Below are 27,294 nucleotides of genomic sequence, written 5' to 3'. Positions count from 1 at the left end.
TGCTTCTTCAATAAATTAAGTTTTATTTGGAATAGCATAATTTGCAAATGGGTTCAATAAATTACAGATCAACCAAAAATAAAAATGACACACATCTGGATACGTATCGCAGCATAAAAACTGTCTATAAGGTAACATGAGGGCTGGTGCGGCAGCACGGGAAAAAGAAAACATATTCCATGTTTAATCGGCCGGAGCTTCTCAGCGGGCTTCCCAAAACGTCCTTGCGGGAACCCAATAGCTGTTGGTTTGTAAAATGGAGCTGGTGCGCCATTTGGAGCTCCAAATATGTGAAATGCTGATCCATGTCCGGCCCACCTGTTTACTAGCAATAATTAGGTTGTTTTCTTGTGATCCACATCTGCCCAGTAGAACACCTATGGGACATAGTCAACCCTTGATTTGAACCAGACAAAAATTGCTCATGCTATGAAAGGTCTTTGCATGTAATTGACTGTTCAAGGACCGCTGTCACTGGCCCACCCATATCACCGCCCACTTCTCTTTACCCCTTCTCCTCTGGACTATGCTCAGTTTCACAGATCAAGGATACATAGTTGGCCAGAGAAAATTCAATGACAAGGAAATACATGGACGCACGTGCCATATGGAGCTACCCAATGCTCTAGATCAGGGCCTGCAACCTGTGGCTCTCCAGATGTTTTGCACTGTGACTTCTATGACCCCTCTTCATTGGCTACACAGTCTAGGGATGATGGGATTTGGAGTCTCAAACATCTTGAACGCCGATGTTTCAGACCCCTGCTCTAGATCATACGGAGCTTGGAGAATACAAACGTATGGGTCTTTGCAAGCTGTGTCCCTTAAGACAAGGTTTTGGGAAACTGGAAAACTTAACCATGGTAGCCATGTTGCTTCAGACCAACAGAGGAGTGGGCTATTTTGCCCATGCGTTTGTATAGTCTCATGTAGGATGTGCCCATGCTGATTTCAGAATTGCACTATGATGAAGCGATTGGTCCTTGCACTTGCCAGGTCTCAATGACACTGTGGAAACCCTCGGGTGCAGCAGAGTCCAGTGGGAGAGCAATGCCAGGTCTACTCGGGAGCAGAAGCATCAGTTCCACGTTTCATGTCGACCAGGGGGATGGCCTGTACTGGCCATTCTGTAATTGACATCAGGAATAGGGATTGCCTGTACTGGCCATTCTGTAATTGACATCAGGAATAGGGATTGCCTGTACTGGCCATTCTGTAATTGACATCAGGAAAAGAAGCTGAAAGCGCGTGCTGTAGAAATAGTCAGAAACAGGGCATTTAAAAAGGTCCTGAACAAGCACACGATGTTGCTCATCAAAGAGGACTTTTAACGTTAAGAACAGGAGCGTTGACTCTGATTCAATCTAAAATGACCTGGAGACTTTTTTTTTCAGCTGGAGTCTAGTGTGTGACCATTCCCCATATCTTCAATGCTGGTTCTTTGGTATCTAGAGAGGGGGGCTCCCACCTCTTGGGATATCTTTGAGTGCTCAGTGTCTTTTTAGGGCAGAATCATGTATTCCACAATGTGGAAATAATGCAAGCAACCTAATGAGTGGAGAGGGCTCCAGGGGAAGACATGAGAATGCATCAGTCTCATTGCTAATACAGGGGTGACCTTTCAAAAGGCCGTTGACTCTCCTGAGATGCCAATCTCCAGGGATGGGGTGCTGTGGGTCCCAGGGGTGTGTGGCCTCCACGGGCATTGAGTCTAACCTGCAAGCTTTCCGCTCGGTTTTGCTCTCCTTGCTGTACATTCACTGTGTTTATAACGAAAGGTGGCAAAGAGGAGTTTCTGAAGGCTGCCTTCATGTTACCGAGCGGCCTAACGCGGCCCACTTGTGTTTGCTTTAAGGCCCACCCGAGCTGTCAGAGTGTGCTGAAGAACATTATATTAGTTGTGTAAAGGCAATGCCATTGACACTCTCGGATTGTGTTGGAGAAGGTTACTCTTCAGAAGTGTTGTTGGATATGTCCATTGAGTGTCAACAAGGCCCTCTGTATTGATGACTGTAATGGCGATTGAGGCCCATTGCTATCCTTGGACTGTGGTAGAGGTTACGTTGGCTCTACCTTTGTGCTTTGTCTTGTCCCAGAGGAAGCAGGTTTTGCACCACCAAGTTGGCCAGGATTTCCCAGACCATAGCCACTATCAATTGGAATCAGTCTTCCCTCCTCTGCCATGGGTTTCCCCACCACCTCCCCAATGCCAAGGCCTTTTTTGGTGATTTTGGTATATCGCCATACAATGCCGTCTACCGTTTTCTCTTTCATCAACCCCTTAAGTGCCAAGGACGAGATATCTCGTCCTTGGCAACAGGGAGGTAATCCCAAGGACGAGATACCTCGTCCTTGGCACTTAAGGGCTTAAGCCCCGTGATGGTTCCATCACTTTGCCGCCGGCCTTCTGTATGTGACTAGGCACAGAGAGGTGCTTTGGCAGAACCTTCTGGACTAGGGAAGCTGTGTGACCATTCTGAGCCCTGCCAGATGCTGTATCTACCCAGGACGGTTTCCTAGATCTTCTGAGATGGAGCACCAGGGCACAGCACAGATTGACAATAGACCGTCTGCCCTGGCACACGCACTGGGCATTGCCATCAAAGCGTCTTGGGATTCAGGAGGAGCAAAGGTATGTCTACATTTTTCAAGTTATTGGCAAGTCTGATGTACAGTGTTTATATCGAATCCTTTATACTGAATGACATATATTGAATATTTTATCATGAAAACCTTTATAGTGAATGTATTTAGGGCGGTGTAAAGGGTTAAATATTTTTGGGAAATGGTCGGGATGGGTTTTTAGGGGTGGGAAACCGGAGTTCGGGGGAGAACCCCCAAAAAATGTAGAACAATTTTAAAAAATGCATAAAGACATGTAACCCACTTGTCGGACAAGTGCTGTTGAGCTTTCTGCACCAAAGCACCATTGTATTGTAGTGGTGGAGGTGGTGTTATTGAATAGCCAGTGGACCGTCTCCCTGCACATGGCCATAGGGTCAGTGGGTAGAGTCTAAGGAAAGAAAGACAGGAATAATGTATTGTGATGTATAACTGAAAGCATCATGCTTCTTTTCCTAGAAATCACCATCTCATGCCAGGGGCTTCAACCTGTGGCTCTCGTAATGTTATGGACTACAACTCCCATGCTCCCTCAGCATTGGCCAGGCTGACTGGGGCTAATAGGAGCTATAGTGCAAAAACATCTTCATAGACGAAGGTTGCAGAGCCCGGATCTAATGTATGCTTCGAACCCCTACCAATATACAGCACACCCTAGCTTCCCAGAACTAGGTTTGCACTCAATACACTCAAATACACTAAATAAATAAATAAAATAATAGCAGTGGTGTGCACTGACAGACCAAACTGGCAAGTCCTTATGTTGTCATCTCGCTTGAAACTTCCAACTTAGGTTCGGTTTTGCTCAGCACTGGGTTCTGAAGCCCACGTCACCACTTGATGCTGGCCCGCGCATGGGCAGTTTCTGTATGCTGTGCCTTACACATTTCTAAAATAAATACATTGCTTTGCTCTTTGCACCATGGATTTGCCACTGGCAGGTTCTATGCTTGGGATGGTGTGCCTCTGAGGGGTGCAACAGCCAGCAGCATTAGGTACCATCAATAGGAACGAAATGTAGGGATCACTTGGGCATTGTGCCAACTTCTTGTCATTTTGAAGACAGTGGCACGAAGTGAAACGTTTGTGGTGCCTTGGGCATCACATGTCTTCCTCGCAAGTCGTTGTAACTCATTGTGCATGGGACAAGTACCACCGGCTACAGCGTGCCCATTTGGGCACTAATAGCTTGGGATATTTCTCTGACTCGGGCCAAAGCAAGTTGGGCACTTTGTCAAGAGTTGTTGTAGCCTTTTGGCACACACTTTATGCAAAGATTCATAAAAAAGCAGACGACTTTATACCCGCCCCGTCCAGGGATCGGACTGCTCTCTAGCGCTAGCCGTTCCACCAAACTGGTCTTGAGCACAATTGCGCTTAATAGTTTCTAAGGAGCTTTGTGAATGGGTGTTGAATAGGGAAGATTACATTGGGCAGCTTTAAGTATAGGTTGTTTAATAAAATAAATGCTTGATGTCTGCGGTAGGTTTCTCTGGCACCTCAACAGCTTGCCATGGAGAAGGCAATGAACCCCAATGATTACCGCCTCAGGATCGTCTACAGACGTCGCGTCTGAACTTTTCGCTATAGTGCTTCTTGTTTTTCAGAAAAGACTTTTGGGCAACCCTCCTCTACCCACTAGCCCAACCAGCTACACCCTTTAGGTGCATCTTATACAATCCCTCATGGAGCGATAGATTACAACTCAATGAAAACAGCTAAAGTGGCATTACAAGAAACTGAGAGTGTATTTCCGAATGCTGTAATAGGCCAACAGCCAGGAGATTTGCAATATATTACCACTGCCCTAAATGATTTCCTTTAAATCAGTAATGCTCCCCTTTTCAGTTTCCATCCGCTGGCAACATACATTGTCTATGTGTCTTCCTCCCTCTCCAGCATGGTTGGATATTGCTTGGCCAACATGTGGCCTTTCGGATGTTTTGTCCTACGACCTCCACAATCCCACACCATTGACTATGCCAAGTACGGTTGATGAGAGTTCTGGGCCACAACAGCTAGGACTTGGGTATTTGGGCATGAGCATGATGAGCTACCCCAGAATTAATACTCAAAAATGTTTGTAACTAGGAACAGAGACCTGGTTGCTCAGTGGATGGGATGCGACTTATTGGATCCAACCATTGAGTTTCACTAGGGGCCACTCTGCAACCGCTCTCACGGTTGGAACCTGCATTGCCATCAACGGGTCACGCCTGCATAAGGATCTCAAATATCGGTCTTACTGATGATGCTCGCCCTGAGAACGCGCGTGATGATATCCTGATTACCCCCTCTAACCCTGGGACGTGACATGGCTGTCGATGCTGCGGTGAGCCTTAATCCGCATAATCGTTACACACACAGAGACAGTTTTCTATGGCTATCTTTCAACTCGGGCGCCCATCCATGTAGTGCTACCACACAGGAGCCAGCAATATGTAATCCACAGCAAAATGCACAATGTATAGCAAACAAAAGACACAACCAATTGTTCAACATTCAGAAAATCAAGGGGAGCATTTTCTGTGATCACGCAATGTGATAATAATTATAATGATGGCATCAATTTGGGCAGGGGTGAAGCTGAGAATGTCCACCATCTGACTTGACAAGTACCAGCATGAAAAGGGGTTGGTGAGCCTTAGCAGTACGTGTGTCTTTTGCGCACGCAGTACAGGGTGTTTTGGAATTTTTGGTCCTTATGCTGCGGCATGAAGACCACAGTGTTCCTATAGTGCAAGTGACAATGTTGGGGCTGAAGAGGTTCCTGCACATCTGCTCTAGTAGTGGGGGATCAAATGATGTTTGTTTCCACCGCCGCGCAGTCTTGAGCCATTAGAAATAACAAACGAGTGATGAAATTGATGGCTGGTTGGGTGACCTCCCTCAATATTCTTGTTCCTCTCTTAGTTGCTGGACCCTTCGTCGTGCCTCGTCCCATCGGAGTAGACTTGTCCATACAGAGTGATTCTAGATGAGGAGTCCTGACATCCATGTCTGTGCTCCGATTCTATGCTTGCAAAGACCCTGCTTTCAATTGGTGACGGGACCATTTGTTGTTGTCAAATAAGCATGTTAGTGAACTAATTGTGACCTTAGAAATATGTTTTCTTTTCATCGTAAGAAACCCAAATGTGCCAAGGCATAAGGTTCCAAATAGATTCTGGGGTCTGCAAACCATTGGCTCGCTAGATGTTTTGGACTCCTGCGATCTCTACCCATTGAGTCTGCTGGATGGTAGGTGTGGGCATTATAGTTCAAAACATCTCGAGAGCCAACGATTGCGGACCCCGGAAGGATATGGATGTTTTGTAGCCCTCAAGATGCAATCGGGTCAATCGAGGTCCTGTCGAAGTCCTTTGAGGCTCATGACACCTGAATTTTTTTTTCGACAGGTGAAAAGGATTTCATGGTCGCAGAATGAAGATTGCGAGTTGCATCCTGGCCTCTATGAGTGGCCAGGAAAGAGAAGGAATGAAGATCTTGGAAATGTTATGAGATGGAAAGGGTCTTCTGACTTCCCCAAGGAGGACAGCAGTCATTTTGTTTCATACCATTCTGATCATGGCAAATTTAAAACATGTTTGTCTTGAGAGCATTGGGCTTCCGGTGAAAGGAAGAGAGCACCCCGGCAAAAGGTCCCGGTACCGCATCAGTTGGCTGCCAGGCCTTCAGGAGGTCGGCTGTGTTGGGGCTGCTGGTGGTGACACCAGGCCAGAGAGGGGCCTTTAATGACTGGTTGATGTGGTTGGGTCCAAGGCCTGACACGTTGCCGGGACTGGGGCTCAGGCTGCTGCCAGGGCTGTTGAGACTGCCTGCGTTGGGGAGCGAGGCTGTGCTGTCAGGGGTGGGGCTGCAGTTGGACTCCTTGGACTCGTCGTCTTCGGATGAGGAGCGGGTGTCCGACTTCTTGTTCATGGAGCCACCGTTGCCGTTGTTTCCTCCTTTGGAGTTGGCCGCCCGCTCTTGCTTGCGGAACTTGGCTCGTCTGTTCTGAAACCAAACCTGCAAGTGATGAGACAGAAGCGAGAGGAATCAACCTTGAGAACAAATATAATAATCCTATTAAAATAGACAGCCAATGATAATCCTTCCATAAATGCACCCCATTTCGCCGAAGCTATTGTAACACTTTACCATTCAATGCATGATAACCCTTGGCATCGCCGTGTTGTTCTAACCACCAATCTATCACATGCCTGTTTCAGGCCGAAGAGGAGTCACGGTGCAGAGAGTTGAATTCACTGCAGTTTAGCAGTGATTTAGAATGGGAGGCATGCGTAGCTCTCGCTGCACTAATCCAGGTAGGATAGGACAATAGCCAGGACAAGCGCAATGTCCCTCTCCTATCGTCCACACCTCTTTAATGAACTTTTCCCAGTGTCAAAATTGGGCCACATCTCGAGTGAGAGGAGTAGAAAATGGTTTATATTCCATTTACTCTTAGAACAGCTGTTTCACTACTGGAATACAATTCCACTGTGTCAACCGCCTTTTCCATGCCTAGGTTGGAGTGTTCGGCCGGTCTGCCATGCAGTGGTTCTCGCAGAAGCTCCCACATTGGCTGAGTTGCAATGACCGCTCGGTCTGGTTTTGTGCTGAGCTGCAGTTTAGCATTGCGCTCACATGCGGCAACGCGTCTGGTGCGGCTGCTGCATCAGCATGTCTCTAGGCTTGTAGAATGTTGCTTACTGAGGATGTTTCTGGGGTTGAGTGCATGGATGCAGCGCCCTCATGCTGTGCCGACGTGAACACGCCGTAGTCCATCAGCAATGACCTCCGGCATGGCCACGCCAAACCCAGGGCATCTTCATTCAAACCTTTGCCATCTGCACTGCACTCGCACATCCAAAATAGGTAATCATAGAAGTATTTATACATTTTTTGAAGCGCTAAAGAGTCAAACGTAAATCGTTACAGTAAAGCATGAAACATTTCCACACCGCTCGTGTGCAGTTGCATACTAAGAATTTGAAAACCACATTCAGTTAATCCCTTTTCAATCTGTCTCATACATATTTTAAAACCGAGAAAATAGTAAATTGTCACACACGAGCTAAAATTATAAGTACAAGAGTAAATACGTGACAGATATAGTCAATATAGACCTATATTGGTGATTTTTCACTTTTTAAAACATTATGGTTACTTTCTATAAAAAATAGTCTACAAACAGTATTACCCAAATTGGTCGTTTCTAATTGACCGTATATTACAACTGGCCGAATTGGGCCACTTCCATTTGGTTGTTTGGACACAACCAATTTGGGTAATCACTACCAAACACGGGACGCGGGGATTGCGGGAGTGTCCCCCCCACTCCCCATGTTTTGTAGCGATTGCCTTTGGGGGCAGCAGGGATGTCATTTTAAGCAGCCAAGGATAATCCAGACGTGGACCCTTTGATCACTGTGAAAAGGTGACCTATTTGCAGCCTTATGGCAACCTCTAGGCCAGCTCTGAATTCAAGCGTGTAGTTCTAATTTATTGTACGTTGGGGCTGCGGAAATGGGGTGTTCTCACACTGAGGCCGCCGAGTGTGCCGAGGAAATGCAAACAAGATTAAGTGGAATTACAAATTCATAATCTGACCTCCACAAAAGAGTTCAATTGTAAATTTGCAAGAATAGTCATTGATTCACTCTTTGTTTCAAATGGTTGACGTTTTATTATCTTCAGTTACAACCTTTTTGATGTTGCTTCACATTGACACGTGTTTCTCCAAAACAATCATTTGGTTCCTCAGGAGGGTGGGTCTAAAATTCACACATTGCAATTTAATTGTATCGGTTGAACGTGAAAAAGATTGGTTATATGTTTTTTCTTTTGTCGCTAATCAATAATAGTTATTGCTCTTTTTGCTCTTGGCGTGATTTCTTTTTTCTAGTTTTCTATCCCACAAAGTTCTTGATTTTTACCTGAATTTCTAATTCCTCGTTATTGTATAAGGACGGATTGATTCCACCGGCATGATAACCGCGGCTGATCACTGTGCCTTAGAGAGGCTCCGCTTCGCCCCACTGAGGAGGCCTAACAAGGCCGAAAAACGTTGCTGTAGTACACTTGTTCAGAGGAGAATTGCCTTGCATTTCGGTGTTGGACTGCCCTTGTGGGTGGGACCAGACTGATATGCAAATGGATATTTCTACTTTGAAGGGTGCATTGAGCTAAAACCTGGTTGTAGACCCTCCTGAGTGGAAGAAATACCATAGAACAGGGTATCTGACCCATGTTCGTACACAGTAGAGGGGCTTTGACACTCCTTTTCAATTTTGTAAAACTTGGGGTTTCACCCTAAGTAACCCTGTGTAATCCAGACATGGACCCCTTGCTCTCTGTGCTTAGAGAGGCCCAGGTTCACCTCACTGATGAGGCCCGACTAGGCCGAAACACGTGTCTGCGGTTGTTGATGGTACTTTTGCTCAGAGAAGAATTGCCTGGCATTTTGGTGCTGGACTGCCCAAGTGAGTGGGACACAGACTGCTATGTCTCCTCTGTGAAAGGTGCAGTGAGTGGTTGTGGAACATCCTGAATGGAAGAAGTTTCATAGAACACATTATTTGACCCATGTTGGTCCTCAGTAGAGGGGCTCCCAAACATAATGATGTTATGGTTAAGTTTCGAAAAAAGAGTTTATTTTTAAATAAGTATAGTTCACTTCAGTAACATTGATTAAAAACTTCTTCCATAATAAAAAAACCTTTATAAAATTGTTCAGGGGACGTAATGACTACTCCTACATTTTAAGAACCGTGCAAATCCAGTGGAAAAATGTCATTTGAAGGAACATTCTAGTCGCACCACAACTAAAAACATAGAATTTGCCAGGCAGCCAGGCAGGTCTGTTATTAGGTGTTGGTTTTGAAAGCATAGAGACAATTGTGGTGTCCAGAGGGGTGCCTGCCGTGCCCATGGAGTTAGGATGCGGTGGCCGGGAATGGAACGTGGAAGTTGAGAGAAGTCGTGTAGCATTCTCTTGTTTGATGTCTGCTGTGTGGATAGTTTGCTTTGTGCAGGTGGGTTAGTTGTCCTGATTATAGTGTGTTTGAGCGCAGAACTTTAGAATGTTAGTGCGAGTAGGTTCGTGGAGTGCCCTGTGAGCAACTCTGGGTGGCCATGGAAACGTCTCGTTAGGGGTGCCTCTTGGGGTGATGTGTCAGTAGTGGTGCCCTTCTGGTAAGGTACTTGTGAGATGATGTCCAGGAGTGGGCTAATCAGTGGCAGTGGACAGTGTGCTGCAGCTAGTCCTGGAGGAGAGAGGAGGAGGAGCAAAGAGGAGGAGGAGGAGTAGGAGAGAGCAGGAGGTGGAGGTGGAGGAGAGAGGAGGAAGGAGGAGGAGAGAGGAGGAGAGATGAGGAGGTGAAGGAGGAGGAGGAGCAGGAGGAGGAGGAGGAGGAGGAGGAGGAAAGAGGAGGAGGAGGTGTAGGAGAGAGCAGGAGGCGGAGGAGGAGGAGGAGGTGGAGGAGAGAGGAGGAAGGAGGAGGAGAGAGGAGGAGAGATGAGGAGGTGAAGGAGGAGGAGGAGCAGGAGGAGGAGGAGGAGGAGGTGGTGGAGGAGAGAGGAGGAAAGAGGAGGAGGAGAGATGAGGAGGTGGAGGTCGAGGAGGAGGAGGAGAAGGAGCAGGAGGAGGAGGAGGAGGAGGACGAGGACGAGGACGAGGAGGACGAGGAGGGGAAGTGGAAATCCATGCCTACATTGTACTTCCCAGTCCACTTGCGAAACCATTTTACGCAGCCATGAGATCTTTCACACTGGTGTAAAACCCATGGATTACTATCAAATCCTGGAATGAGCACCTGCGCGTGATGTACTTTATCCCAAGATCGAGTGTGGAATCGACTGATGAATTCAAATGAATTACCCTTATGTATACATGTTTTAAATTTCATTGATTTGAAAGGTTGTGCAATTATATGTATTGCACAATGTGTCTATGTTGTAGTTAATACATTTTTAGAAAGCCCCTGCTAAAAGCAGGCTAATTCCATAGGAATCCATTACAAGTGGCGTCTGCAAAGTGTCATTTGCTGGGGACATTTTCATTTATTTTACTAATAAGAGACTAAAATGCAAGAGTAAATGAGCTTTTCCCTGTTTTACTGTTTAATTTGGAACTCCATTTTGTAATTGTAAAAGATTGCATGCAGGGGGGGGGGGCACAGCACTCAAGAAATAACAGTAGTTGCCCTTGTAGGCAATGACCATTTTAAAAAACATTTTTTTTACAAATTGCCCCCCACTCCACCTTCTCCGCTGCCTGTGTTTTACTCTAGACCTCACTTCACGACTGCCAGCTTCTCGCTGCCTCTCCAGCGCGCTGTCCCGCCGCCTTATTATAATCATATTTCATACTTTGCCGGCTGCCTGCCATGAGCATTATTTATTTTGTTACCATAAAATGAATATAACTAAAAACGACGTGCATCATTTTTTTGTGTTAAGCAAAGATGCTGGTAATAAAAAATAAAAATAAACAATGATTTCAGGCAGCAGCCGAGGGCTATATGTGATGGAGGTGTTGCAAGTCAAAGGGAGTCGTGGCGCGCTCTGTACGTTCACCGCAAAAAGCGACGCTGCTGCGCTTCGGTGTCCCTGGCCCCGGTAGGACCGCCAGGGACACCAGTGCTTCTTTGGGCTGCCGGGACGCAGGCGTCCTTCTTGCTCACAAAAAAACACGAACAAGGCCTAGTCGGTGGCTGTCCCTCGTCATGGAGTTTACTTGGGTGAGTAAAAGCTGTGGGGATACCCTAGTAGCCGGATGAAAAAACATTTTTTTTAAAAGCTAGTGAAAATGCTGACTACAAAATATATATTCTGCAAAAGCATTAAAAAAATTAAGGTTGCAATGTTTGGGAATGAAGGTGGTGGTTAAAGTGTCCCCTTTGCCATCATTATACAGGATTGGGGAATGGGAAAGTGGCAGCCTAGAGTGTGTTTGGGGGACCCCTCCACACCCTGCAGAAAGTTTGGTGGGAAAAGTAGACGCTGGTTGTTTTAAGGCCTTAACGTTTTTTTATGGCCCTGATGAAGGCACATACGTTTTTCTTTATTGACGAAACATTGTGAAAAGAGCTGGGAAATCATTAATTAAATCTGGTGTGTGGTGTATGCACAGGGAAGGAAAGACATGAATGACTGAATCAAAGGTGTGCTGCATCAAGACCCCATCAACAACTTCTAAGCGCTCTGCATTCAGAGAGCTTCTACTGCCTCCTGTGGTCGATTGGGGGTTAGGGGGCGTCCCCTAGCATTGATCTAGGGCTTGGCACTGTAGGGGCGCATTCATTAGCCAAAGAGCTGTTAGTAAAGCACTAGAGCAGACACATTTCACCACTGGTGCTTTGGCACGCCTTTGGGGGTACCAGAGGCACACCCCTCTGCCCAAAAATGCCATCGTTGGATTTTAAGTGACCCATGTCAGGAATGATGTCACTGCAGCCCCAGAACTAAACCCCCTTTTCACGCTATTGCAAGCCCTTTCACGCGAGAACTAAGCCACCAGCATAAACGCTGCTACGCAGGGAAATCGGATTTTCGATTTCATCGCGCAGCCGTTTCATTGTGACAGTTCCATCGCTTTATTTATTCATCGTGGTGCAATTTTCGCTCGCAATGATTTCCCCGAAACCCTTTGTTTCTCAACCCAGGGGTGGCTTGGAACTTAGTACCGTCTCCACGCTGTTAAGGTAGCTGCCCGGCCGTTATCTGGAGCTCCTGGCAAGGGGGGGGGGGGGTGATGCAGGTAAATAGGGGGAGACTGGGTGGGGGGCGTGTGGGGGCAGAACAATGAAGAGGGAGGGAAGCCGATGCTACCGCCCCCTCATTGGATGTAGGTCGACATTATGACATCCTTTTCTTTACACCCCCCCCCCATACTGCAATAGATAACCTTCCCACCCTCTACTAACTACCCTGTTACCCTCTAAGGCCCAACAAAGAAACACTGTTCACCCTCCACCCTTCTAACAACACTCTCCTCTCTAGAGACCACACCTACCAACATGAATTCACTTTTATCATTCAGACGGTTTTAGATTTTTTCGCCACCTTTAAATATGAAACACCCACATGTTCTGCTGAATAATTCATATTTATTGATCCCCATGTTATGTAATCACTTGCTATGTCCTGTCACGTATTGTGGTGTTGTGTTACCTCACGATGGTTTACAATGCGATATCTTGTGTGTTGTGGGACCCTGTGGGATAGGGGTGGGACGGCGCAGCATGGCTATGGGATGAGGTGAGTGAGGGCCTCCAGAGTGGGTTATGGCCCTGAAAAGAAGCTACCGTTGCTTTCGTTCATTTTCCTCGCCTGTGTTGAATCTCTTGGGGTTCCACCCTAAGAGGGTGGGGTCACCTGGAGGAAGCCCCCTTCCTCTCTGTGCATTAGGCAGCTGCGCCTCCCTGATGACCCACTCCCCAATGAGGCCGAAACACGTGTGGGGTCATCCTCTTGCTCCGAGGAGATGTGCTCGCGTGGGAGGGGCCAGACCAATATGCAAATAATAATCCGAGCAACACTCGGTGTCTCACATAGCGCTGCATGTCTGGCATGCCGGTTTCAGGGCACTTGGTATCCGGTGTGAGGCAAGATTTATAACCTGGGAGGGTGAAGGCGCGAACCATGTCTGAGCACAGCGCCTCGACATCAGACACGCGTGCTCTGTGTGTGGCGCTATCTGCTTTGACTGATGGATAAGCTCTGATGTGGCAGCGAGTTTTACACCAGAAGTGGGTTACAGCCCACACAACCAGCTCTTTTAGCCTGTGAGCTTTTGTGTGTGTGTGTGTGTGTGTGTGTGTGTGTGTGTGTGTGTGTGTGTGTGTGTGTGTGTGTGTGTGTGTGTGTGTGTGTGTGTGTGTGTGTGTGTGTGTGTGTGTGTGTGTGTGTGTGTGTGTGTGTGTGTGTGTGTGTGTGTGTGTGTGTGTGCGTGCGTGCGTGCGTGCGTGCGTGCGTGCGTGCGTGCGTGCGTGCGTGCGTGCGCGCGCGCTGTGCTGTATCACTGGTTAAGGTGTGAGTGAAATGCTTGACTCGGGGAGATGGGACGGGTGGGGACCTTTTTTCTCATCTGTAAGAGACTTCTCAGTGTGTGTCGTGCTCTCTACAAGTGGACCAGTATGGAGGGGGGGGGGGGATTCTGACCTGAGAGGGGGAGGTGTCTTGCTGACCATGCAACAATGCAGGTCATTAATCAGTGCCCAGATGCCTCAGGGTTTAGTGCGCTTAACAAAGGCCAAAATGAAAATAAATTAATAAATTAATAAATGCTGGAGTGGGCGGAGCCTACAATGGTTCCTTGTGGGAGTTCTAGAAGATCATGGACGCACTCGGCGCAAAGGCCGCGCTTATGACATTACTGCGCGTGCACTGCCGTGGGGAGCAGCTGCTGGTGTTTGCATTTCCAGGGCTACTCGTGACATTTTTTTTACGTTAAAGCACCTCTATGTGGCTAAATTATATGCCGTTACTGGGTGGTGCTAAAGTGCCACTGATTAGCCGAAATTAATGGTGGCGCTTTACCTTTGAGCAACAACTATGTGGCCTCACGATCAGTGTTGTCTCCAGGAATCACGTTAAGGGGTGGAGGTAAAAATCATGCATTTATACAGCAAGCATTACTGTTCTAAATATGTTTATATCTTGATGTTAACGATATTGTCTCATCCTATATCGATATTGAAAATATATATCGGTATATCTCCAATACCTCGATATATCGCCCAGCGCACACACAGCACCAGTTAAGTTCACTCCTAGTTTCTGGCCTTCATGGGCAATTTGTCCAGATGTTGCCTGTGGTCGTTGGCTGGTAATGGACACCTGCCTTTTTACTGCCTTTTTATGCACTTTCAAATTATACAGTGTCCACATTGTGTCGCGAACGCATCTGCTGTAGGGGGCCTTTCACAAGTGTGCCATTAATTCCCACGGTTCACGATGCATTTTTGTGCCTCTTGCCTCTGGCTGCGGGTGCTTTTTTCTGGAAGGTCTGTGCCGATCGCAATTGGGGCTGTGGGGTTCCTTTCTCAGCAGTATCTTTGTGTGGACATTTTATAGTACAGATGTAGCCAGAGCACTGAGAATATCCAGAGCGGGCATGTGAACTAGAGGAGCACAGTGTGTGTCAGTGTGCGCGCTATAACAGCGGTCAACCAGCGGCAACATATGATCCTTTAAAGCAGTGTCTTCAGCAGAGAGGGAGCTACTCTGATGTCTCGAGGGCAGCGTGTCCCTTTCAGGCCAGAAGAAAAATAACATGCTCAGCAAAAACCCCTGCACATGTGCAAGTGACGGCTGGGAAAAGGAGGACAGCAGATTAGATCATCGAGCCCCCTGCTTCCTTGAGTGGAGCTGGGGGCTCGGCCGGGAAACCCTTGTCACGGGCGAACTAAAAGCCAAGACGCCAATTTGAATTTCAACAATCGGCGGCTGGCCCGGCCGATTGTTGTAATTCAAATTGGGGTCTTTTTTCATTGTGCCCTCACTCCCCCAGGCAGGGCAGGGCGCAGAGCTTGCCTTTTCACCTAGCTGTGCATGCGTGCACACGCACGCATGCAGTAGCAATGGCAAGCCCAGGTCCCCGACTGCTGACATCACCCCTGTGCCGCTGTTCTGTGTTCCCCTTTATGGTGTGTTCTTCACTGCATTTGCTGTGCCTTTAGCCAGCCCTGGCGCAGCATTGTGGCACTGTCTACGGCGGCCCTGTGTGTGTGTGTGTGTGTGATTTGCAGGTGGACCACAGGCAGCGCTGGAGAGAGAATAGCCATGGTAGGGAGGCAGGGGAGTATCCAGCATTGCAAGAGTGAGGGGCAAGTAAAAAAAAATATCCTGCTACTTTCCCCCCAAATGCAGTGCACACAATTCAATACAGTCTCATTTGTGCCCCCAACCCGCCTACCCCTGCCTCAATATACTTTTTTGATAACATTAGTGGCAGATGGCATTTGAACACAACAAAAATAAAACTCTAGAATCATTACAGATGCAGGAAACTCAACTAGTAGAGCTCTGTCCAGGCACTCTGGGGCAAAATACATGCAAACCTCCTAATTTGCATAAAGATTGCACCAACAGAAGTGACTTCACAGAAATGGACATTGCAAGGAGCATCGTCAGTCTTTGATACGTGGAGGCACCATGGAAGTGACTTTAGAATAAGTTGCCATACGTAAGCCAAGTGGCAAATAACTTTGTGGTGCAAAATACCTAAATTGCACTATTGTTATATGTGGAGCAACTCTATAATCCTTGGGCTTTTTTTAAAATAACAGCCAGCATGATATAACATAAGCTATGAAGTGAATCACTTACTGAGCTGCAGATAAGACACAGTGCAATTAAATGAGGTGCCCAGGATCACACACTTTGGTTAAATGGTGAAACAGGGATGTGGACAATTTAAGCAACTGAGCTTACATAATAGACTAGCCTTTCATAGTTAACTAACTATACACTATATAAATTGTCATAGAAATATGTTGAGTGAGCAACAAGAGTATGGCTTTAGTTTTATTCTTCCCATCCTGCATGCAAAGTCACAATAGCATCATGTAGATTGAAGTGAGCCTAACCAATCCCCCTTGGGTTTTTCAAGCCATAGTAATTTCATAAAGTATGCAATATTATGCACCCTTCTCACTTCTGATCACTCCTCCCATTCCCATTGGGACAAAAGTCCCTGCTAATAGTCGCCCCCCCCGTCCCCTATCCCATCAGTGCCTAATGGCTCACATTGAAATGCTACGTTGACACAGAGCAACATGAGAGCGCCTCGGCTGCCCGGAGCTCCCTGAGATATTGTCCTCCTAGCGGTACACCGTTCCCGTTGGGCACCATCATTGACGTGCCTAATGGGAGAGGTGTCCCACTGACAAACATCCCGGTCTTGCCCTCCCACTCAGTACGCCACTGTGGGGGGGGTGGGCAGGATTTCAGAGGAGGGGCTTGGGCCCCACTTGGCCCCACCCTGGCGACGCCACTGCTCACGAGGTGGTGATGGACCAAAACTGCATGGCTTAGGGACCCATGTGGACTCCTTCTGGTGCCGCAATGCCACCTTCTCTCAACACATCCTAAGGCTGTGTTTATGCCTCAATGGATGCCAGGTGCCTGAGCTTGCCAGCTGGGGAGGGGCATCGCTAACCAGCTTCTGAAAAGACCCCTGCCAGCATTGCACTTTCCCTTACTCATGGAGCACAACTGCCCATCAAAGGTCATGTTTTTCAGAGTATGGGCACTCCCATCCCATGGGCCTTGACTGCCTCTCTTTCTGCTATAGGCTAGACTGGTGGGAGACTTGACATGTCCACCCACCAGGCCTTCACCACACTATCTAGCGCACAGGGAGTACGGACGTCCCCCCCAACCCTGGCACAGAGTCTGGTCCCCTCCTGCTACTAACTAGTTTACAGAGAGCCCATCTCACGCTATCTAGCGCACAGGAGGTCCGGTCCCCACCTCCCACTATCTAGTGCACAGGGAGCCCACCTCCCACTATCTAGCACACAAGGGGTCCAGTCCCGTCTGCCCACTATCTAGTGCACAGGAAGCCCACCTCCCACTATGTAGCGCACAGGGGGTCCGGTCCCCACCTCTCACTATCTAGTGCAAAGGGAGTCCAGTCCTGTCTGCCCACCATGTAGTGCACAGGGAGGCCCTGAATATTTCGTCATTTCCTGGAGCCCATTTATGGAGAGCTGGGAAGAGACATCATCTAGAGAGTTCTTCTAAGCACTCTTTTCGATGGAGAGCATCCTGCGTGCTCTCTGCATCACACCAGCGACACCCTATTTTGCCGTTTAACATTTCTGGATTCTGGCCTGGCCTTTAAGCAGTGGGCATTTAAATGCCACCCAGGCTGAGCCAGGAAATGGCACCGACATTAACTATTCCAGAAAAAACGACTACATCCAGGGGTGGACTGGGAACTAAGAGTCCCTGGAAATAAGTACTGGGCACCAAAAGAGGCCCTGGAAATAAAGTTGAAAGTGGCCCCACATGACACATTTTCAGCAAGCCCAATGCTTTTCCTATGAGAAAATTTGGAAATACCACACAAAAGAGGCCCAGGGTGCAGAGGCCCACTGGGAAATCTCCAGAGTTCCCTATAGGCCAGTCCGGCCCTGACTACATCCTTTACATTATTAAAATGGCATCGCAGATAATCTGATCTAAAGTTTTTAAAAAACAAGAAACTCCTCATAAGGGTTTCCCTCTAAATAGAGATCATTAAAGGAGTATTGCTTCGTCCAGTCACGAGCAAGGCGCCCAGTACCAGTTACGGTAGAAGTTGGGTGGAAGGACATTTGAGGCACGTGTTGGTGATGTGAATGACGGGGCGTGTCGCCACCCCTCGCAAACCATGGCTTGCAGAACGCTTATACATGACCCAGTTCTGTAGGTGAGCCACTCATCCATCGCCATCCACTCAAAGCCCCCGGAGACCCCAGAACAACAGGCTCACGGTTACAATGGCCGCCACACAAGCCGTGCTCACCTGAACCCGGGCTTCCGTCAGGTCAATCTTCAGGGCCAGCTCTTCCCTGGTGTAGATGTCCGGGTAGTGGGTCTCGGCAAAGACCCTCTCCAGCTCCTTCAGCTGGGAGCTGGTGAACGTGGTCCGGATCCGCCGCTGCTTGCGCTTCTCGTTGATCCCCGACGGGTCGGAGAAGAACTTGTATGGAACTGGAGAGGCAGAAGGGAGAAAGAGGTTGGGTGAGCTCAAGGTGACCTTCAGCAATGGTGCATAGGTAGTGACACCAATTATACAGCCCGCTTGGCGCGTTGAATAAGACGCACAGACTCGAGATGTAGGCCTCTGGTTTGCTTCTTGGACAGAAGTAGCAGTGGCAGACTGAAGCATTTGAGAATAATCATTACCCTATAGAACTGTTGAGGGTTTGTGGTCACATGATGAAGCCTGAAGGTTGAGGGTCTTCATAAGTGTTCGCAACAGAGGCAGACTACGCTGTATTCAGAACAAAGTTCCCCCACCTGCACATTATTAGGATATAATAATGCCAGTAGTAATTTCTCTTTTAAAGTACTAGGCCACTGAGCAATTGATTTATAAAGGCTGGTAATGCCAGTGTTACTTATGGTGCCAGTGGATCCCAGAATGCCCTGCCTGCCAACATCGGAGCTGCAACAAAACTGATGTGACACATTATAAACATGGATTTCCTCGCCTTGGCCATGATAAAACAAATAGTTACATCATAACAAAAGCCGATTAACATAATTCAGAATCCATCAGCAAATCAAAAATCCAGGATTATGACATTTGTATTGGGGGTGGATTATTCTGTATGACACCAAAATGAAAACTGGCGTTCTCCTTGTGAGTTGACCCAACGCGCCTTAAACTCAGATATATGCAGGGCATGGAAAGGCTGCCTTGATTTTGGAAGGTGCAGTTGACCATGGGTGCGATTCGTCAGTTCCCATCAGTGAACATTCTCTGGCAAAACTACTAGATGCTTACATGATCTAAGCGATCAACTGTCATGCATTCCCTGGCAAGACAGCTAGATGCTTACATGATCTAAGCGATCAACTCCGATGCATTCCCTGGCATCACAGCTAGATGCTTACATGATCTAAGCGATCAACTGTCATGCATTCCCTGGCAAGACAGCTAGATGCTTACATGATCTAAGCGATCAACTCCGATGCATTCCCTGGCAAGACAGCTAGCTGCTTACATGATCTAAGCGATCAACTGTCATGCATTCCCTGGCAAGACAGCTAGATGCTTACATGATCTAAGCGATCAACTCCGATGCATTCCCTGGCAAGACAGCTAGATGCTTACATGATCTAAGCGATCAACTGTCATGCATTCCCTGGCAAGACAGCTAGCTGCTTACATGATCTAAGCGATCAACTGTCATGCATTCCCTGGCAAGACAGCTAGATGCTTACATGATCTAAGCGATCAACTCCGATGCTTTCCCTGGCAAGACAGCTAGATGCTTACACGACCTAAGCGATCAACTCCGATGCATTCCCTGGCAAGACAGCTAGATGCTTACATGATCTAAGCGATCAACTGTCATGCATTCCCTGGCAAGACAGCTAGATGCTTACATGATCTAAGCGATCAACTCCGATGCATTCCCTGGCAAGACAGCTAGATGCTTACATGATCTAAGCGATCAACTGTGATGCATTCCCTGGCAAGACAGCTAGATGCTTACATGATCTAAGCGATCAACTCCGATGCATTCCCTGGCAAGACAGCTAGATGCTTACATGATCTAAGCGATCAACTGTGATGCATTCACTGACATCTTGATGCTTACATAATGTGTCAACCGTGATGTCATAACTATGAGGTTATTTAAGCATCACAGGGCGGAGACAGGGCAATGCTGGGGATTAGGTGCCCAGAAAGCTGGACTTTGCAGTGTGGGGGGAAGCGAGGGCCGTTAAGGACAGGTAAGGACCATGGAACAGGCATAGTGGTGGCTGGGGCAGTGGTAAGAACTTTCTGGTAATCCAAGTCATGAAGGGGAGAGCAATTCAAAGCCGCTTCTGGCTAATAGTGCCCGAAATTCCTGTAACCTGATTGACTGAGCCCCCATGAACATTCTGAAAATGGCGTTAAATATGGAACACATAATGAATAACTCTGTGCTATGTCCCTACAGTAGCATCAGTGGATAACTGTGTATTATGGCCCTACAGTAGCATCGGTGGATAACTATGTAATACGGACCTACAGTGCCATCAACAGATAACTGTGTATTATGGCCCTACAGTAGCATCAGTGGAGAACTGTGTAATATGGACCTACAGTAGCCACAACGGATAACTCTGTGCTATGTCCCTACAGTGGCATCAGTGGATAACTGTGTATTATGGCCCTACAGTGGCATCGGTGGATAACTGTGTATAACGGACCTACAGTAGCATCAGCGGATAACTGTGTATTATGGCCCGACAGTGGCATCAATGGATAACTGTGTACTATGGCCCTACAGTGGCAACAAGGGATAACTGTGTACTATGGCCCTACAGTGGCAACAACTGATAACTGTGTACTATGGCCCTACATTGGCAACAAGGGATAACTGTGTACTATGGACCTACAGTGGCAACAACTGATAACTGTGTACTATGGCCCTACAGTGGCAACAAGGGATAACTGTGTACTATGGCCCTACAGTGGCAACAAGGGATAACTGTGTACTATGGACCTACAGTGGCAACAACTGATAACTGTGTACTATGGCCCTACAGTGGCAACAAGGGATAACTGTGTACTATGGCCCTACAGTGGCAACAACTGATAACTGTGTACTATGGCCCTACAGTGGCAACAAGGGATAACTGTGTACTATGGACCTACAGTGGCAACAACTGATAACTGTGTTCTATGGCCCTACAGTGGCAACAAGGGATAACTGTGTACTATGGCCCTACAGTGGCAACAACTGATAACTGTGTACTATGGCCCTACAGTGGCAACAACTGATAACTGTGTAATATGGTCCTACAGTGGCAACAAGGGATAAGTGTGTAATATGGCCCTACAGTGTCAACAAGGGATAACTGTGTACTATGGCCCTACAGTGGCAACAACTGATAACTGTGTAATATGGCCCTACAGTGGCACCAATGGATAACTGTGTTTGGTGGCCTTACAGTGGCATCAACAAGCGCTGGTGACGCAGTAGGCTATGAGACAAAAAGGATAGGTGTTTGTAAATGTCATCAGGATCGTTGCCATGGAGTATCCCAACAAACCACCATACACTATTATAATGATTGTATATCCTGTGGCGTCAGTTTTATCTTTCTGTATGTGGTAAGCCTTGTTGGAAGGAATATGAACTACTCAGATAAGATTTAAGGACAGTACATGATTTTACTCCTGTACATTGATGACTCATCAAGTGTCACGTTGTCCCCTTGAATTATGGGATTTTGAAACTATTTGGAAACACTAAATGAGCAAAACCAGCCTATCGTGATAAAAAATAGACATGTGATTCTTTGGAGAGTCTGTTGGTGTGAACATGCATAACACTGGCAATTCCTGGGACTGAAATCCTGCTTTGCTATTCTGCCCCCTGCAACCATTGGATGCCAATAGGCACACTGTGGCCCCTTAAATACCCGGCGCCGTAACTAGCCGGAGGTTGGCCGGGCGGCCGGTGTTGGCACTTAAACTGCTGTGTGGTACGCATTCTCATCCCTGAAAACGAGGAAAAGGGGTTCTTTTTTGATGTGTAAAACACACAGGCCTGCCTCCTTGAAATCCCAACATAAGGGTTGTTTTTTGCATATTGCAAGTTGGCTCTAAGGGGGGCTTAGAAGTAAAAAAGCCACCTATGGCAAAAGCCATATAGCTGGGCTTCACAGGCCCTCAGGTAATTCCCAAGTCTGTTTCTTTGTTGCGTTATCTTTTATTTTTGAGTGGGGCAGATGCTTGTGATTTGGAGGGTGCTAATGGCCCCTCACTGAGAAGGGGCCATAAGCATTCCAAAGCCCCTCATTCTGCCTGTTCGCCACAGTAAATGCCTGCACCACATAAGCCTGAAACAGTGTACTGCATGCAGAAGCTGCTTGTGTAAAACAGTTCTGTGACGTGAAGACCAGTGGGGCGACACACGGCGCTGCCTGCTTGCCTTGTGCAGGTAAGACATTTTCAAGCATCAGGGCGCTGTCATTGTGGATTCCTTGATTTCGAGAAGAAGGGGGGGTTCAAATGATGTTGAAAACGAGGAAAGGGGGTGTTTTTTTAAAAAAAAAAATGGAGACGAGCATGGCTACAGCTTTAAACTGAGAGTGGCACTGGGGCGCCGCCTCTGCGCGCAGCCCTTCTGAGCACTCAGTGAAAGTGTGCGCTTCGGAAGCACACCCCTCGTGCCCCAAGGAGGCGTAGACGAGCTGTACAGGCCTTTTGCATTTGCACTGAAGCGCCCCGTTTTCTTGAGAAGGAGCACCAGAGCTGAAAAGTTCTATTTGGCCCCCGAACCCTCCTGACCTTTTCTGGAATTGCAACATGGTGTGATGACAGCCAGTGTGCATGCAAGGAGAGTCACGCAGTGTGTGCCAGACCCACACATGGGCTGTCTTGGGTTCAAGGTTAGTGCTGCAGACAGCTCCCTCGGGTGCTACCAGCAGAGGGCCACCATGGGGTGCTATGCAACCTGGTCTTGGTGTGAGCGAGGGGCCACTGTGACGGGGCACCCGAAGCCCTGGGGCCGCCGTGGGGCGCGTGGGAGCGAGCAGGTGGCCAAGCACACGCGGTGGGACTGGCCCCTGAGTTCTTGGGTGCGGTTACTAATATACGGAGAAGGCGCGAGCTAAGGGAAATACTGCATGGCAAGTAAGGCTTTCCCATAGCAAAGCCAGGAGCCCTGGACTGTCGCGCAGCAGACTCGTCTATGCAAAGACAGCCTCAAGCAGGCCGACAGGACAGCGCAGGGGCAGCGTGTGGATCTTACAAGCAAGACGCGCAGAGCAGCGCAGGATCTAATCCCGGTCCCGCGCTTAGAGCCTGGTCGCCGGCGCTTAAACCCCCCCTAAACTGTGCAAAGAATGCTCAACTGTCACAAAAGCCCATGGCTGCTCCATTACAAACTACTGTCGCAGAAGACACTCAAGTATTACAGAGGGTACTCGTGAAGAACACAGTACACCCGATTCTTACAAAGAATGCCCGGACATCACTAAAGGTACTTGATCGCCACATATCGAACCCGTTAACACGTAATACTCGACTGCCACAAGAGTACTCTGGCATCAAAAACAGTACTCAACTATCTCAAACTCTCAACAATCGCGATGAGTACCTCACTAGTGCACAGGGTACCCCGTTATTGCAAAGCCTCCTTTGCCTCTGCCAAACAATACTCAACTATTACAAAGAACGCTCGTTTTCCGCAAAACTACTGTATTTTAACAAAGAACTTTTAATTATTGGAACAAATAGTCAATTGTGACAGGCCACTTAAAAATACGTGCCCCCTGTAGACAGTACTCTCTCGCAGATTGACACTAAGACTAATTGCAAAACGATTTGCCTACAGTGAAAATACTCAAATATAAGAAAGATAGAAAAATGTCACAAAAAATACTAGCCTGTTACAAAGCGCGACCGACCATCCCTGCGATTGCAGCAGTACTGAAGAGAATACTCGAGTATAAGAATGCTCTGCTCTAAAACACCCAGCACCAAGTTCTAGAGTATTCGGCCATTACAAAGAAGATTCGACTATTCGGGCGAATACTCGACTACTCCACATAGAATGCCACTGTCACACGGAACAGCCCAACGTCAAAGGGAACGTGGAACTATCGCAGGAAGCGCGCGACTGTCACAGGAATGTTCGACCATCACGCAGAGAATATCCGACTATCGCAAAGAGTATTCGCGCACCTCGAGGGGCCATTTGACTATCGCGGGGAAGGTTCGACTGCAACTAAGAATGTTTGATTATCACGACCTGTTAGACAGTCCCAAGTCGGATACTTTGCAACTGCCCCCACCCCCCACCTTGCGTGTGTGGAAGAACGCTGCCTAGAAATGCCTGGGGAGGAGGTGGTCTGTCAGATGTCGCCCCTGCAGTCACCTCGCCCGAGGGGTGAGGGTGGGGTGATAGGCAGGCACTGCTCGGCTTTCCAGAGACACGCTCCGGCTCCCCCATGGCAAAAGACAACACAGGAAGCAACCCCCTGCCCCCACCCCCTGCGCATAACATGGAGCATTATATAGCACAAAGCACACACTGGCGCTTGTCTGGGCGCTTTGGTGTGTGCAATATGCGCGCTTCGCCCCCCCTCCCCCCAGTATAAGAAAACACGCTTTGTTCAAACCGAGGCTTTAACACCAAATGTGCGAGCACCTGTTGTGGAATTGCAATGAACGACCCACAATTAGGATTCTAGCGGTGCGTTAGCAATTACGCCTTGGCTGTTTCGTATAGTTGAATAAAATACCCTCCTCGGAATGGGGGTTGAAGACCTGGGTTGCTGGCTTCCCGGCTTCATTACCGGCGCTGTGTGAGCGTGGGCAAATCACTTTTCCTAGCGACGCCTCTCTCTGATCGCGACGGTGTCAACATCAGAAGTGCTTTGAGGCGAATCAGACCGCACTGTGCGCTACATGAAAACAAGTCATTTCTTAGAACAAACTGGGTGTTGCCTCACTTTAAGGGGTACGCTGCAGTCTTGAAACTGGAATAGGGGTGGTTGAATATTTTGTTTTCTGAACGCTCTAAACAGAAAGAAATCCCGTGATTTCGTCTCGAAATGCCACTGCCCGGAATTAATACCGCACCTGCGGTAACCTCGTTACCCATTCATTTGCAGCGAAGCTGTGACACCCGGAGCGCCCAGCCCTAACCTGATTACAGCCCCCTCCCCTCCCACGAACCTTATACCTCCGTAACCACATTTCGCCAAAATTGGGTTAGAAACTATGCGTATGTTTTTTTCTCTCCCTCTCCCCAATTCCAACAGATATAAGAAGATATTGCGGGCCAGCTTTGCTGACAAGAGAGGGACGAGGCGAATCTCTCGGACACCCCAAGCTCCCACGGGGGTCCCCCTTCTAATGACAGTTTCCACCCACTTAGGGGGAGGGGGGAGAAAGCGGACCCCTCCCCCCCGTGTCTGCTTCCTGGACGGCGGCGGAATGCAGAAGCCGGGGGAAAAAGGTAACACTATTAGGCTAATGTGTGTATATATATATATATATATATATATATATACACACACACACATGATACTTATTGCGAGAATGTGTCCCAAAATCAACTCTATTCATGCTTTTATTATTTATTTATTTGTATAACACACACTCTTAGAACAGAACCGTCTAAGTACATGTAGGGTACCACTATAGCTAGAATTCGTGCATTTAAGTGGGTGCTTGAGATAGCTGTCAGGATGGTTTCATAATGGCTTGTATATAAAATGCGTTTGCCTTGCACTTGCCAGGTCCGCCAGCGCGCCACCTGCTATAATGCAAAGCGCTTCGAAGCGTCAAGACTGCCCCGGCAAGCACTACGTTTTTCATCATTACTGTTGTACCAGGGGCCGTACGATGGGCAAACACTTGAAGTACATGATGGATATTTTCTTTGGGGGGCTGTGGGTCATTGTTACCTGTGGAGTAGGGCGAAGGCTGGTGCTCCCGCAGCGCCCCCAGGGTGCAGTTGCCGGTGCTGAGCGGGGGGCACCCGGGGCTGGCCCCGAAGCTGCCCCGCAGCGGGGTGTACTGGAAGCTGTTGGCCTGGCTGCAGGAGCTGAAGTCGGCGTAGGCGGACGCTTCCATGGCGGCCATGCACGAGTCGTACGAGTTGAGGTACGAGTAATCCATTTTGTACATAGAGAGGGGACAAGTCCAGGGGAGAGAAGGCTCGGGCACCAGGGCCAAGGCAGAGAATCGAATCAAAGCGCCCTGGGGGAGAGTCGAAGTCCAGGACGGGGAGAAGAAACCTGCGACCCGGGAGCAGAAACTCCCCGCCTCCTTCGGAACAAGTGGGCTTTGGAGAAAAAAAAAGGGGCAATCTTCTTTCTCTGTTTGTGGCTATTTTTTCTTTGCTGCCCTACTTCCTTCTGTCTTTCTCCCCTATCACGAAAATCAATCCCCTTGCTGCGCACCCCACTAAATGTCCTTGTCGCGCTTCCAACGTTGACTTGAAGATTGGCTCCAGTTTGTGCGCTGGCAGCTATGCGGATTTTTTTCTTTCCCTCGATCAAGACTCCTTTTCTCTTCCACTCCCCAGAACGAGCCTCCTTTCTGTGATGAAGTCTCTGGATTTTTATGTCTCACTCGGCTCTGGGTATAGCGTCCTTTGCGCAGGCTCTGCTCTTCATGGCGCGCGTTCTCTGCCAGGCCCCGCAAGCCCTCCCTGTACCCCCTCTCTCTCTCTGGCTTCCTCCTGTCTGTAGCCCCCTCTGGCTGCGAATGCTCCTGCGGCTTCGAGGAGATGCTTAAAAGTAGTTGGGAGGCGCGGGAGACAATGGCAGGCGCCGGTCTCTTTGCATGACAATGTGTCCGCGCTCTGTGGTGGGCAGTGGAAAGAGCGCAGCCCCTCCCACCCCGCGCGCACCAATAATCTGCCTTTAACCCTTCGGGGGCACCCTGCCTCCATTCCTTTTTATTTTTTCAAAGAAGAAAAAAAAAACGTATAAACTGTGGTTTCTTTTGTTCTTTAATATCAAGATTTTTTTGTTTCATTTTTTTTAAACCGGGGAAGTCCTCTCCCCGACCCGAGCGCCGGGAATTACGCGCTAAACCGTTGTAATGTAATTCCAGTCTGTTTATTTCTAGAGAAGAAACCACATTTCGCTAATTTTTCGTTATTTGATTTTCGCACCGGCTTTTCTCCCATTAAACGGAACAATTTAATTAGGCGCGTATTATTTATTTATTTACAAAGGCAGCCCCGCTTCCGCCGTTTCGCGGGGACTCGGGAAATACTGTGACGCGGGCGAGTGGCGAGCGAGCCTTTGCAGGCGTCTTCCACACTTGAGTCGTTTTTTTAAATATTCTTTTTTTTTCTGGGGTGTGCTTTGAAAGTTTTCGCCTGCTCTGTCTTTCGGGGTCTAGTGAACCCCGGGCAGGCGATTAATAATTAAATAATAAAGGCTTTGGGCGTTCGAGCTTATTTCTAGTGCCCCTGTGAAGTTTCCGGGTCACCTGTC

General features: G+C 48.1%; 1 protein-coding gene across 1 annotated transcript; it reads right to left on the bottom strand.

Moving 5' to 3' along the window:
* PHOX2A (paired like homeobox 2A) lies at window positions 1–26,545 on the bottom strand. Its single transcript, XM_069640285.1, has 3 exons — window positions 25,750–26,545; window positions 18,125–18,312; window positions 1–6,630 (listed from the first exon to the last, which is right to left on the bottom strand). The coding sequence occupies exons 1-3, from the start codon at window positions 25,970–25,972 to the stop codon at window positions 6,199–6,201; spliced, it is 843 nt and encodes a 280-aa protein (XP_069496386.1). The 5' UTR covers window positions 25,973–26,545; the 3' UTR covers window positions 1–6,198.
* Window positions 26,546–27,294: the final 749 nt, after the last annotated feature.

This window comes from Ambystoma mexicanum, chromosome 7q, assembly GCF_040938575.1.
Source record: "Ambystoma mexicanum isolate Mex_15411 chromosome 7q, UKY_AmexF1_1, whole genome shotgun sequence".
In the NCBI taxonomy this organism is placed as follows: domain Eukaryota; kingdom Metazoa; phylum Chordata; class Amphibia; order Caudata; family Ambystomatidae; genus Ambystoma; species Ambystoma mexicanum.
This window is presented reverse-complemented; position numbering and strand designations above follow the sequence as displayed.

Excerpts from the sequence above, each read along its gene's own strand:
- PHOX2A (XM_069640285.1), bottom strand. The coding sequence starts at position 25,972 with ATGTACAAAATGGATTACTCGTACCTCAACTCGTACGACTCGTGCATG. Across the intron at positions 18,313-25,749 it reads GCCTTCGCCCTACTCCACAG|TTCCATACAAGTTCTTCTCC; the intron begins GTAACAATGACC and ends CTGCCTCTCCAG. Across the intron at positions 6,631-18,124 it reads TGACGGAAGCCCGGGTTCAG|GTTTGGTTTCAGAACAGACG; the intron begins GTGAGCACGGCT and ends CATCACTTGCAG.